This window comes from Trichosurus vulpecula, chromosome 2, assembly GCF_011100635.1.
Source record: "Trichosurus vulpecula isolate mTriVul1 chromosome 2, mTriVul1.pri, whole genome shotgun sequence".
Taxonomy (NCBI): Eukaryota; Metazoa; Chordata; class Mammalia; order Diprotodontia; family Phalangeridae; genus Trichosurus; species Trichosurus vulpecula.
This window is the reverse complement of record NC_050574.1, coordinates 373,330,742-373,345,582: the sequence shown is the minus strand read 5'-3', so window position 1 is coordinate 373,345,582 and position 14,841 is coordinate 373,330,742. Positions and strand designations below refer to the sequence as shown.

The 14,841-nt window shown below is 38.1% G+C and overlaps 1 protein-coding gene across 1 annotated transcript in view; it reads left to right on the top strand.

Moving 5' to 3' along the window:
• Positions 1 to 88: 88 nt before the first annotated feature.
• Positions 89 to 14,841, top strand: part of TTC3 (tetratricopeptide repeat domain 3) — a 142,871-nt gene continuing 128,118 nt past the window's right edge. The window contains exons 1-5 of the mRNA XM_036747973.1: positions 89 to 186; positions 2,322 to 2,407; positions 7,122 to 7,167; positions 7,499 to 7,649; positions 8,894 to 8,978. Coding sequence (XP_036603868.1) covers positions 2,333 to 2,407; positions 7,122 to 7,167; positions 7,499 to 7,649; positions 8,894 to 8,978 — 357 coding nt within the window. The 5' untranslated portion in view covers positions 89 to 186; positions 2,322 to 2,332. The remainder of the gene's footprint in view (positions 187 to 2,321; positions 2,408 to 7,121; positions 7,168 to 7,498; positions 7,650 to 8,893; positions 8,979 to 14,841) is intronic.

The following is a 14,841-nucleotide window of genomic DNA, read 5'->3' as shown; positions in this document are numbered from 1 at the left end:
AGAGCGGGCGTGGGGCGGGGCCAGGTGCGCCTGCGCGCGGCCCACGTGACTCCCGGGCTCCTTCCTCTCTGGGTGGTTCTCCCTCCCCTGCTCTGGATTCCAGTGACGTGGTGCTGACGGCTGCCTCCGGACTGAACCCTGCTTCTGAATCTGGACGCGGATTAAAGCTCTCCCGTGGCGGGTCCGGTGAGTGTGTGTGTGTGTACGTGTGTCTGTGTCTGTGTGAGGAGGTGTGTGTACATACGCGCGTCGGGGTGCCAACGACTCTCGCCTCTGCCTGCTTGCGGCCTTCCCGCAGCGAGGGTCGTCTCCCCGGTGTGTTTTCGCACCCACCCTTCGTATGTGTGCGGTGCCCCTCCTGCCTGCATGTGTGTGCCCTGCGTGTCTTCCCCGTTGCTCCGTTTCTTTCCTGCGTGTCTTTGTGTGTGGCATACGTGTTCTTTCTACCTGCGTTTTCCATCATCCTGCCCGTCATGCGCGCACCCCCATTCGTGTGTGCAAATGCAAATGTTCCTCAGTCACTTGTTATTGTGGGAGAGGCCGTGGGGCTCCGGCCAATGTCTGCTGGACTAATGATGCCTGACAGGAAATAAAACCACCTTCAAGACAGGGCTTCCATTTCCACCCTGGGTCCTTACTCCTCTTCTCTTCTTCCCAATCCGCCTCAGCTTATTCTGAACGATTTTCCCCTTCCCCCAGGGGGGACATTAGGAAAGAGGTTGATTGGGGAGAATCGGCTGGTTGTATATAATAGTATATAAGTATGACGTGGGAAATCAGATGGATATGATGAAAATGGGATAGAGGGCCAGGGATACAAATTAGGGCCTGTTCATTTAACTTGTGATCAGAAACTTGTGCTTTTAAAAGCGTGTCAGTGTTCATAACTGTGAAGTCAGATGAAGTATAAGCTCCTCGAGGGTGGGAACTGTTGGGGTTTTTTTTCTTTTTATCCCTTGGGACTTAGTATTTTTAGCTTTATCCCTAGACAGCTCAATGGAGAGGATTCAAATGCTGTTTCTTGGCATGAGCAAGTGCTTGTGTGCAAGCTTTTTTTCCCCCCAATTTTTAGGTTTCTGCTTATACCTGTGTACTCTCCTCTGGGTTCTCTTCAGCATCTCTAAAGTGATCTTACTTCTTCATGGTGTTTAGTGTCTTCTGTTGACATAGTGCAGTCTCAGATCTTGATTTGGGATTTTGTGCCAGGGCCAGGTTCCATCCCCTCCTACACTCTTGAATCAGGCAGTCAGTCCCTCTTTGAATTTCTTATTCTTTATTTGATCGGTTACTCTTTCAAAAATGTATTGTTATTGCCATCTTTTGTTTTTATATCAACTTGATTTCTCCCTGTATTCCTCCCACTCCCTCCTCCAGAGAGCCGTTGTTATAACAGTACTTAAGAAAAAAAGAAAAAGAGGGAGGAAAAAAAAAAGCTCAGTAACACTGATTAACATACACAAAAAGCTGACCCTATATGCAATATTTAACACCTGTGGACTTCTGCAAAGGAGTAGGGGGAGTTTTCATTTCTTTTGCAGAGCAAGTCATTTCTCATCGTTGAGTTTCAGTTGTTTTATTGTTGGTGACCATTCCATTTATATTGTTGTAGTCATTATATATGTTATTTTCCTTGCACTGCTTACTTCTGTTTGCACCAGTTCATGAGTCTTCACATACTTCTTTGTATTTTCACTTTCATCTTTTCTTACAATAATTTTCCATTACATTCATATAATTGACCTATAGTGATTCTTTCTTTCTGTCTTTTACCTTGTTGGGGTATATGCCTAGTAGGGAAGTCCAGAGGGATTAAAGGGTATAAACATTTTTTGTCACTTTCTTCAAATGATTTCAAATAGCCTTCTAGAATAGTTGTACCATTTCACAGCTCCACCAACAATACTTTTTAGTGTTTCTGATTTTCTGCAATCCTTCCAACGTTGACCTCCTGGGTAATGCCCTCTTTGACAATTTGTGAGTATTAGGATGAAAGTTATTTTGATTTGCATTTCTCTTAGTAGTAATTATATGCTGGTACTCTTTTGATCTTACCTGGAGAATATGGGAAATCTGGTTCCTCTACAACTTGTCATTTCCATTTAACTGGAAGCCCAGAAGTGAGTATTGAACCTGGGTCTTCTGCCTCCAAAGCCAGTGGCTTTTTCCACTATTACCACCCCCCACCCACCCAGTTCAGGAACTCTGTAAAAATCCATGGTTGTCTGTACTATTGTTTTGGTTGTGACAAGATAATATCCATTTTCAGAATTTGTATTCAGTTTACTGATTTGGAGTTTGTGTTTGTTTTTGCTGGCCTTTAGGATCATGCACAATGGAGAATTCCATCTCTGAGGCAGATTTAATTGGCAGCAGTTATGTTCGCATTACCAAACTTTGCTGTGAACAGGTGAGCATTTTTTAAAAAATCAAATGCATTTTAAAATTTGTATTCAAAGCTAATGTGAGTGAATGAATGATTTTTAATGCCATCTGTGCTTTTGAAGAGGAAGTGGGAAAAGGGAAGGAGCTGCCCAAAAAAACAAGGAATGTGAGATGAAGGAAACTAAAAAGTGGGGAGAATGATGGTAATAATAATAGGTAGAATTTATCTAGTCCTCTAAGGTTGGCAAAGCGCTTTACCCATATTATTTCATTTGACCCTCACAACAACCTTTTGAGGTAGGTGCTATTATCATTGCCATTTTATAGATAAGGAAACTGAGTCTGAGAGAAGTTAAACTTGTCCAAGGTCACAAGGTTATTAAATGTGTACGGTGAGATTGCAACCCAGGTCTTCCTGATTATAATTTCTACGTTTTGTCTACTTCACCTCATTATTGACGAGGGTATATGTTGAGGTTAGAAATTAAAAATAACTTTACATAGAAGAGAAATTATGTTTATATGGCAAATCATTATAAGAAATCAAATTTTTCCTTATATTTGCCATTTATTAAAATCGTTGGTCCTCTCTGATTAGAAGAAATTAAATGATAGAAGTTAGGAAAATTCCCAATTGGAAAAAAGAGTGAGAGGAAGAAAGGACAAGTGACATGTACTACTTCCTAGCTGCTTTTCCTGATCCTCCCCAGCTGTTAGTGGGGCCTGTCCCCCGCAAACTTTATTTTCTATATTTTTACAAATGCATGTTATCTCTCTTGATAGAATTGTAAGTTACTTGATGGCAAGGACTATATCATTTTTATCTTTGTATCTTCAGTGCCAACCTTTCCACATTGTAAGCCCTTAATAAATTCTTGTTGATTCAATGATACTTGAGTTTTATTCATAATATTCATTGGTAGCTATATTCAAGCAGTGATTCCAGTAATCTCTTCGTGTGCACTTGCATTCTGTTGCTGGTGGATTCATAGTACTATTGCAGAAGCATAAGAACTCCCAGAGGTTCTTATTTAACACTTTTAAGTATGGAATTTGGATCTCTGAAGCTTACTTCAGTACTTACAGGATCTGTGATTTTTTTTTTTCCACTTTGTGAATGGATACTTTATTCTCTGGTTCATACTGCAGCTCTCTGATTTATCTTGAATGATCTCTAAAAGGTGATTTTTTTTTTAAAGCTAAAAACCTGGTATTAAGCTTCTCAAAACTTAGGTCAAATCTCTAGACTACAACTGTCTTTTAGTTGGTAGGAAGCCAGAGTTGTGATGTGTTAGCCTTACCTTTGAAAACCCTGGACCACTTCTGTGCTACGGTGAAACATCAGAGTAGGAGTTCAGTAAAGGAGCAATGACTATAAAATAGATCTTGTTTTAAAAAAAGGGATTCCAGGTTAGAGGAATGCTTGACCTTCTCTAATAAAAATCTAAAATTCACATCAGACTCCAAAATAATCAAAAAATCCAATGAGAAACTACAGTGATTCTTCCATCCCAGAACTGCACAGAAATTCATCCAGAAGCCCAAGGGCAATAGGGATGGGGGACACCAATACAGCCCAAAAAAATCAACAAGAAGTAGTTTCCCAGAATAACCAGAACCTTGCCGCAGACATATGTAGTCTGCATGATTTTTGGTCTAGAAGCAGGGAGAGCAGTGGGCTCATCCAAGAAAGCCCCAAGGTGGGCTCCAAGATTCATAACATTCAGTTCTGAAGAGCAGTAGAGGGCCTTGGAGGTCCAGTGTTTGAACATCAAAGATCTGGGGTCAAGGGGGACAGTCCTAGTCTTGGAAAGTAGGTATCAAACAGTAACCCAAGGGAACAAGGATAAGAGCAAGAAAGGTCAATGAGCGTACCCAAGAATGCAGCAGGGGGAGAACCCTGGCACAAAAGTTTAATTTAGGAACTAAAAAAAGAAGCTAATATACAACTAATATTAAAATAATTATTGTAGTTCTAGAGATGCCCAAAAATCAGACTTAAAACCACAAATAACTTAGCAGGCAAAACTCAGCGTAATCCTACAGGGGAAAGAATGGAACTTCAGTGGACTAGATCAGAGGTTGGCAAATTTTTTCTGTGAAGGACCAGATTGTAAATATTTTTGGTTTCGTGGGCAAAATTGAGAGTCTTATATAGGTACTTATATAATGAGAAAATAAATTTACAAAAGTTTTTAATTGATGAAATTCAAAATACATTAATATGTGTACAATTTGTTTTGTAGTACAGATCAACTAGTGAAAAGAGTGGAATTCTTTTCTGGGGGAGATGACATTTCACATAATTGGGATTCAAAGTTATTATTCCCTATCAGAATCAATTGCAAATGTTTATTTGTTATTGCTGATCTGTAATGATATCTTATGTACTTCATCTTTGAAAATGTCTTTTCACTCAGATTGGTACTGCCAAATACTGATATCAGCCTATGAGCATATAATATTTAACATATTTGTCTCTTGGAAGACATTTATGTAATTCTATTAGATTCTTGATGCTTGCCTTTTAGCAAGTCATCACATTGCAGATTAATCACTTCCAATTGAAGGTTGGTAAAAGTTCTTCGATTGCACATTTAAATGGACATATGGAAATTTCTTTTGTGCTTGCATCAAGTTCCAAAAAAAAAATGCTGCTGGAACTGTAGTTTGAGCTCAGGAAATAGATTCACTGCAAATTTGTATGGGAATGGAGATCTTGTCTCTTAATTTTTGACAGCATGGGAAGTATATAAAGTAATTTAACATTACTTGTGATTTAAACAACATTGTTACTAAATTGACTCAATTATAAGTTTTGCATGTAAGCACTCTTTTACCTTGGAATTTTAGGTTGAATTAATTAAGAAACATTATCAACTCTGCTGCAAAAATTAATTTTCAGAGTCATTCAGTGTTTGATAATAGTGGTTGATCATAGTTCTTCTTGTTCAGAAAAACTTCAGTCTCAGCCCTGAGCTCAAAAAATTATAATAAAACAATTTTCTTTTTTCTTGTTTTGACATAATTCTTATACACTGGTAATGAAAAAATGTTGTGGTACAGTAATACAGGTGACACTTGAAACAATGTCAAATTATAACTGCATTGTAGTAGTCTCTGTGAGTCCCTGTGAGAAGCCACATAGAGATCCTGTTGCAACTATTCAACTCTGGTGTTGTATTTCAGTAGCATTCATAGATAATCTATAATTGAACGAGTATGTTTGTGTTACAGTAAAACAATTTAAAAATATAAAAAACTATCCTTAATTCACTAGCCAAACAAAAAGGTTTTGACCCATGGACCATAATTTGCTGTCCCCTTGACTTAGTTCCAAGCATTTCTGATGAAAAAACAGAGCTGAGTAGGAACTTTGAAATGTAAACTTATGTCGCCAGAAACCTAAAAAGTAAATTTATTTGAGCATTTGCAAGGGGTTGTATAATGACATAGTACTAACATATTGATGGGAGAAGACACAAGTGTCTGTTTCTTTATAGCCTTAATTTCTTCATAAGGTACGGAGGGAGTAAAATAAGAAAACAGAAATCCTGGAGGTGGACTGACTCCGAAAGAGGAAAGAAAAGTGAGAGTAAAAGAGAGGATAATACCTGCAAAGAAAACTGCAAGCGAAACAGACTTCTTGAATTTAAAAAAAAAAAAAGCAAAGATTTAGAATCTGATGGGGTGCCCAGCAATTGGGGAATGGCTGAGCAAATTGTGGTATATAAATGTAATGAAATATTATTGTACCATAAGACATGGTTAAAGAGACAATTGCCAAGAATCCTGGGTAGCCTGAGCTGTACTAGGAGAAGGATTTATACAACAACATTGTACTTAAAAATGATTTTGAAAGACTTAACTCGATTAATGTGATCACCAACCATATCTCTAGAGGACCTATGGTGAAGCATTTGTTCAGAAAGACATATTTTTGGGCATGGCCACTGTGTAGATTTATTTTGCTTGGTTTTGCTTATTTATCATGAGGGTTTTTTTTTCTCCTGGTTTTTAATTGGGGTCATGGGGGTGGTTTGGAGAGAAGACTAGCAATAGTGATGCCCAAAAAATGGTCATTGAAATATTTTTTGAATGTATAGTAGAGAACAGAAGGAAGTAAAAAGGAAGCACAGTCAAGGATAGTTTTGAAAATAATGTAAGGAATTTGCCATATATTATATACTTATTTTCTACATACTATAGCATAGCCAATGTATGAAACAGAGCTTCATGATTTTCTAATAGAGTTACCTTTCTGTTCTGTGTACATGGAAATCCCTATTTTTTTGTGTTTTAAGTTCAGAGTAAAAAATTTCAAAATAATACCATAAAAATTTAAAAATAGGACAAGAAATGTACTCTGTTGGCCCTACCTAACTTAATTGCATTTTTGTTTCTCAGAAGGCCATGATGTGATAGATTAAAGATTAAGATATATATATAATCAGAATAGAGACAGAAATGGATTTGAGTTTTAACTTATTTACAAGAGAGGTCATAGTTGTATTTTGACCAAAAGTGGGTAATTGAAAATTATAGAAGGGAGCATGGTAGCCACTGGAAAAGAACTTGGTGACTGGTAGGTTGAAAGAAGTGGCCTTGCCCAGAAATTTATAGATTAAAACATAGCACATATTATTTTATTTTATGTAGCTAATTTATAGTTTACTAGTCCAGTTGAATATGCTACCATGTTTTACCAAAGAGCAATAAAACCTGTTTTCTTTTTTCAGGGTGGTGCATATCCTAGGAAATTTTCACAAGTTAAGGCAAATCTGGGTGAGTAATTTAGCACTCGAACCTATTTTCTTTTTACTGTTGGTATAATTAGAGAATTAATAAAATCTATCCATGTTCATGTGTGGTATCATACTTCTTTAAAAATTTACTTGTTTAATTATTTTGAATTTAAAATCTCAAGTTATTTTTAAAATAACTTGCCAGAAAATCTTGAACAATTAGTACTTCTAGCATATGTACTATAATGGAGAGATATTTTCACTTTGACTGATTTCCTGTGATTTTCTAATCTCTGCTTTCTGTTTTTATTACCTATGTTTTTTCCTACTCAAAAAGCCTAGCAATATTAATTTAATTTTTTTTGATAAAGAACTGGATATCTGCAAAATTTGGTGTAGTAAGCCACTTCATGTCCTTCGAGATTACTGTGATGTCATTAAAATATACATCTTCTGGCCGCTTCTTTTTCAACGTGAACAGAATCCTGTAGTATCTCAGTTACATCCTTGTATAGACATCAGGTAAGCAAGTCTTGTTAGTTATGTAGTTTTGTTGCTTTATTTGACTATTGGGAGAATGTTATATTTTCCTGAAAAATGAGTCCTAAAAGTAGAAAAAAAGCTTGGGATAATGTGGTTCATTTACTTATTTCTAGTCATACCTGTACAAGGTACAATTAAGATATCTGCTACATTTAAGTAGTCAAATAAAGTTAAGCATTTATATTTAAACATATCAAACAAGATATATTTATATATTTAAATAAAATTAAAAACAGATGCAACAGCTAGGTGGCGTAGTGAGTACAGCACTGGCTCTGGAGTCAGGAGGACCTGAGTTCAAATTTGCCCTCAGACACTTGACACACTTTATGACCTTGGGCAAGCCACTTAACCCCAATTGCCCTGCCTTCCCCCCTCCAAAAAAACTAAAGACAGAGATTATGTAACCTATTCCTATATTAGTCACCCTCACAGTCTTTTATTTATTCTTTTATGATTAAAATCCTTATTGTACCTTAATCCCATTTAATTTTTTTAATCCTCTCTAACAACTATTTAACATCCTGTTTTTCTTAATCCTGCATGTACTTGAATGCAGTGCTGATTTATTCAGTTCCACCTCCTTTAGCTGTTCTAGTCTTTTAATCATTTTTGTCACCCTCATCTAATCTTGACAGTTTATTCACATGTTTCTTAAAAGAAGACCAAGACTGCATTTATAACTAATAAAAACATCACCAATGCCAAGTATGATAAAAGGATTGCATTTGGACTCCGGTGGGGAACCTGCAGCCTCAGGGCCACATGTGACCCTCTAGGTCCTCTAGTAAAGCCCTCTGATTGAATTCAGACTTCACAGAATAAATCCCCTTAATAAAAGGATTTGTTGGCCACAGGTTCCCCACAGCTGCTTATTTCATATCATTCTTTACTTCAGTCATTACGTATAATCTCTTTAAGGCTTATTTCTAACCTATAGTTCCAAACATTTGAAACTTAGAAACAATTCCTCAGTTGTGAAAAAATAAGCTTGAGGATTATTGTTATAAATAATCATCAATACTGTGTAGAATGGAGAGGAGGGTGTAATAGTTTGATCAGTTATGAGGATCAAATGAGATAAAGTCTGTGAATCACTTTGTAAACCTTAAAATGTTATCTAAATGTCAGCTGTTATTATATACGGTTGAATTTTAATACTGATGTTCGGAATCAGGCAATATAAAACTACCCATTTCTAAAACAATTTTTTCTTTAAATAGCTCTAGTACTTGTGAATTAAGTTTGAAGAGATTGCAGCATATTGAATTGCTGGAAGATATTGTGGATTTGGCAAAGAAAGTTGTGGTAAGTGGCACTAACTTGATGTGCTTTGTTAGGACTAGGTCTTTACAACCTAGTGTGTCTCTGACAGTCACATTAATCTCCTTTTCTGGATTTTTTAACCAGGTTTATGCCTCCTGATCATCAGGGTCCCACAGAGCTCTGATCTAGGCCCTCTTTTCTTCCTTTATACTGTTTTGCTTAGTGATCTCATCAACTCCTGTGAGTTCAAGGGTCCTCTCTGTGTAGGTGATTCTCAGATATACTTATCCAGCCAAAACCTCTCTGCTGACCTCCGGTCTCACATCTCTATCTCTTAGACATCTCAGACTGGATGTCACATGGATATCTTGCATTCTCTTATCTTTCCTCCTTTGTTCCAAACTTCCCTCTTACTATTGAGAGCAATACTGATGTCCCAATCTCGCAGGCTTACAACCTAGGTATCACTCTCACCTCCTACTGCGATTATAAATAATCGTCAGTACTGTGTAGAATATAGAGGAGGGTGTAATAGTTTGCTCAATTATGAGGATCAAATGAGGTAAAGTCTGTGAATCACTTTGTGAACCTTAAAATGTTATATAAGTGTCAGCTATTATTATAGACAGTTGAATTTTAATACTAATGTTCAGAATCTCCCCCCTCAATCTATTACAAAGTCCTGTTGACTTTCCCTTTGCAACATTTCTTGGACATAGCCCCTTCTCTCCTCTGACACAGCTTCCACCCTGGTTCAGGCCTTCATCATTTCTTGCCAGGACGTTAAGCTTTTAGCATTTAGCTTTCTTTTTGGTCTTCCTGTCTCAAGTTTCTCCTCCCTCTAGTCCGAGAGTGGGGAACCTTCGGCTTCGAGGCCACGTGTGGCCCTCTTCTCAAGTGCGGCCCTCTGACTGAATCCAAACTTCACAGAACAAAGGGCCACACTTGAGGACCTAGAGGACCACATGTGGCCTCGACGCTGCAGGTTCCCCCCTTCTCCTCTAGTCCATCCTCTATGCAGCTGTCAGATTCATCTTCTTAAAGCACAGGTCTAACAACGTTACCTGCCTACTCAATAAACTCCAATGGCTCCCTGATACCTCCAAGATGAAATAAAATATCAAAGGTTTAACTTTTAAAACCCTTTATGACTTGGCCCTTTCGTATCTTTCACTCTTCTTAACACGACTCTTATACACATACTGTAATATTCAGTGACACTGACCTCTTTCCTCCCATGCCTTTTTACCAGCTGTCCTCAATGGCTTCCTGGAATGGTCTCCCTTCCATCCATCTCTCTGTCCTTTCTTCTCTGATTTCTCTGGATTCTTCAAGTCTCAGCTCAAATCCCACCTTCCTCACATGGTTTTTCCCAGTCCCCCCCTCAATTCTAATGTGTTCCCTATGAGATTACCAACTGTGTATAGTCTATATATCTCGTCTCTACATAGTTATTTGCATGTGGTCTTCTCGGTTTGAATGTGAGCTAGTTCTCTAAGAGCAGGGATGAGGTTTTTGCCTTTGTATTTCCAGGGTTTCAGAGAGTAGCCACTTGATAAATGCTTGGTGACTCATTGTCACTTTCGGCTTAAGTCAGCATTGAGTGAACTAAACAGATGGTAGGAGTAACTCAGATTTAGGATTTGTTAAGGTGTAGTAGAATAAGGGGACAAGAGATCGAAGAATAAAGGACAGTGCAGAACAGAACCTGTTCAATGAGGTGTTCAGATTGGGAAGAGAGGAAGGTGGAACCAGAGCTGGGGTGATGGCCTGGGAAAGTACTTAAGACTGTAAGGATTAGTGGTCATTGGGAGGACAAAGGTTAGTGTTATGGGTAGCATGGCAAAGGGAGAGACAAAATGATAAAATATTTTGTAATAAATCTTTAAAAATTTATATTAATTAGTCATTTTAAATAGGCAAAGGAATTTTGCAGTTTTTGAACATGAACCAGCCCCGTCTGTAGTTGAGATGGAGTGGAAGAGTAGGTCATGGAGTTGAATAAATTGAGAAGTTCAGGGCATTTAGGTTATTTGAGGCAACATCAACATATATATATATATATATATATATAGAAGTTTCCTAGGATGAGGGCAGGAGTTAGGCACCGAACTCATTGAGAAAGTAGAGAGAATGTTCTCAGAGTTGGTAGATAATAACTACCCAAACCTGCTATTAAGTGATAAATTTGGCTTGAATGAGCTTCAGAGGAGAAAGGTTGCTGAGACATGTTGGTAGAGGGAGACTTAGGACATGGCAACAGAGAGCACAGAATATTTTGACTCTTCCACCAGAACCAGTGAGTTGGGTAGGTGTGCAAGAAAGTGCACAGGTACTGAAAAGGATAACCTAGGGTGCAGTGTCATTGGGGGGAACTAACTCTTAATGAGCATCAGAGGATGGAAGGAGCAGGAGAGGAAGAGGTCTAAAATGAAAATAAATTTGTTAATTATGGAGTGGGAATTCTAGAAGGCTTAGTGGAAGGATTGGACAGATGTGGAGTGTAAGGGTGTCGGTGTAAGTGTGAGTGTGAGTATGGGTGTGATTGAGAGTGCAACGAGGGGCAGGGTTGAGAGGAATGGAAATGAGGAGACAGACTGTTAGGATTGGGCTTTGGCTGTACAGTATCGCAGGAATAGGATGAATATAAAGGGGTTGGGAGTAAGCTAATCCTTAGGAATTGAGTCCATCCAGAGTATTAATGAATGGAAAGGGTTCCTTTGATGAAGTCAAGGGATTAAAAGGCTCAGTCCCCCTTGGGCCCAGGCCTTTAAGGTGTCAGTATAGCCCTTAACTTCCTAGTGTTGTGGCAGGGTGTTTTTGGACCCACCTCACCATCTATGTCTAAGCCGGAGTTAGTATGTCTGGGGGAGTCTTGAACCTTGCAGGTTCATGGGGAATCTTTGCCTTTGCAGGAATCATGAGCAAGGTGAAAGGCTGGCCAGGCGGCAGGAGGTGATATGTCCTGGCCCTGTTTCTCAGTCTGTAGGAGCAGGGAATATCTTACTTTGAAAGATAATTTTGATTAAGACAAATTGGCTTGTGTTACTCATACTCATAACCCTCACTAGATCCTACTCTGTCAGCTATTGTCTTATCTTTCTCCTCGCCTTCTCAGCTAAGTATGAAAAAGCCATCTACATTTGTTACCTCCCCTTCCCCTTTTCTCACTTTTACTAAACCCTCTACAGTGTGTCTTCCAACCTCATCACCTAACTGAAACTTTTCTCCAAAGGCACCCAGAATCTTTTAATTGCTTTATCTGACTTCCTTTTCTCAGTCCTTACCTCTTGACCTTTCTTCAGCATTTAATGTCCTTTTGAGAAGGAATTATTTCATGCGTTGCATTCAAATTCTCAACATCTAATACAGTGCCTGGGACATAGTAAGTGAATAGTATTTGTTGATTGACCACCCATTCCTTCTGGACACTCTTTTCTCAGTTTTCATGGCATTGATATCTTGGCTTTCCTCCTACCACTTGTCTGCTTTCCCTTTCTCATTCTCTTTTGTTGGATCATCATTTCTAATACCACCACCCCCAATCTGTAGCTGTACCCCAAGGTTCAGTCCTGGACTCTTCCCTTCTTTCCAGTGGTAACTTCATATACTCACATGTGAATGTAATGATCACTTCTGTGCTGACAATTCCTAGATTTATATTTTCACCCCTCTTCTTCCTCTTAAAATTCAATTCCATATCATCAACTGCCTTTGGGCATTTAAAATTGAAGGTCCTAAAGACACCTAAAATTTAACATGTCTCAGATTCAAAACAGAACTCATTATCTTTTCCCTCAAATCCTCACCTATACAAATTATTACTGAGGGCACTACCATCCTTCCAGGCTGTCAGGTTCATAACCTCAGTATTATCCTTAACTTCCTACTCATCTTCACCCTGTATATCCAGTTAGCTGTCAAACCTTGTTGCTTCTATTTCTATGATACATCTTGCATCCATCTCCTTAACTTCCCTCACACAGCTATCTGGCCTAGTTTATAGATCCTCATCATCTCCCACCTGGACTATTATTACAGTAACCTCCTAATTAGTTTTCTTGACCCAAGTATTTTCCTTCTCCAATACATCCTTCAAACAACTGCCAAATTAATTTCCCAAAGCACTAATTTGAGCATGTCACTTCCCTACTCATTAAACTCCACTAGTTCCTTGTTAGAGGATCAAATACACATTTATTTCTCTGTTATTTAAGCCTGTCATGACCTGGTGCCTGCCTATCTTTTCATTTTGTTGCAAGTTACTCCTTTCCATGCATTCTATTGGTGAATGAACTGTTTTTACAATTTTTTATAAACAACACTGCCTTTGCAGTGGCTGTTATCAATACCTATGTGTATGCCCTCTTGATTTCCATCTCTGTAAATCCTTAGTTTCCTTCAAACCTCAACTTAAGTGCTATATTCAGCATGGGTCCTTTTATAATAGTTCCAGCTGCTTGTTCCTTTATCTCAGTATCACCTATTTTCTATATACCTGTATTTATACAATTTTTTCCTGGTTTTTTCCTGGTTAAGCCTAACTTTAGGGTAGGACCCTCTTTTGTATGCTACCATATAACACAGTGTTGTACAAATAGTAGAGACTTACTTTATTGTTGTTCAGTTGTATTTTACTCTTTGTGACTCCATTTGAAATTTTCTTGGCAAAGATATTAGTTTGCCATTTCCTTCTCTAGCTCATTTGACAGATGAGGAAACTGAGGCATAGAGGGTTAAGTGACTTGCCCAGGGTCACACAGCTAGTAACTTTCTGAGGCCAGATTTGAACTCATGAAGATGAATCTTCCTTGCTTCAGACCTGGTATTCTATCCATTGTGCCACCTCGCTGCTTAGTTAACACTTATTGATTGGTCATACTTCGGTGGATAAATTGGCAATTTTCCTCCCCAAGGTACCTGCTCCTGTTGTATTTAAGACTCCTTCCATCTGTGATGTAATTTGGTGTGGACCTGTCACTACCTATCTTTGTGCCCATGAGAAGGTCCATCTCATAGCATAAGGGGTTGGATTAAGTTTTGCTTAAAGTCTCTTTCAACTCCAAAATTCTGTGATTATGTTAGTGTTATGAAAAGTGTATTAAAGTTTAAAATAAAAAAAAGTTTACAAAAAAAGGTATTTGGGTATGTTTAATAATTTACTGACTGTTGACCTCTTAGTAATATCAAATGTTGTATCACAGAGCAAGAAGGCATTTCAAGAGGTCATCAAGACCAACCCCTTTTCTTCAGGATTATGAAAGTGTACCTATACTTATATTTCTGTCATCCTGAGAATTAGTGCTGTCACATGATTGTAAGCTTATGGTTTGAAGTGTTTGGGAGAGAAACTAGAGGATTGAGAAGCAAAGAGTATAAAATAGCATTGCCCATAGTCTTTTCCATAAACATCCATGACATAGATGTGTCTCTGGATCTGTTCCCAAAAATTATAGTGTAGTATCTGAAAAAAAAATCTCCTTTTCTAACTCAGAATAGTTTGTTTATAAACATCTTTGGTGTAGACCAGAGGTGTCAAAACTCCTGATTGTGGACGGAACTAGATTAAAATGTAATTGGGAAATGTTTAAGAAAGTAAATAAAAATACAGTACAAGATATATAATGTTAATTTGTGGTTTTCTGTCAATATGATACTGGCAAGTTTGACACCACTTGTCTTGATTAGCGTAATTAAAGCCCACATGGCTAGGTGGTGCACTGGATAGAGTGCCACCCCTGAAGTCAGGAAGACTTATGTTCCTTAGTTCAGATCTGTACTCAGACGCTTAACTAGTTTTGTGACCCTGGAGAAGTCACTTAACCCTGTTTGCCTCTTGTTTTCTCATCTGTCAAATGAATTGGAGAAGGAAATAGCAAACCACGCCAGTATCTTTGCCCCAACC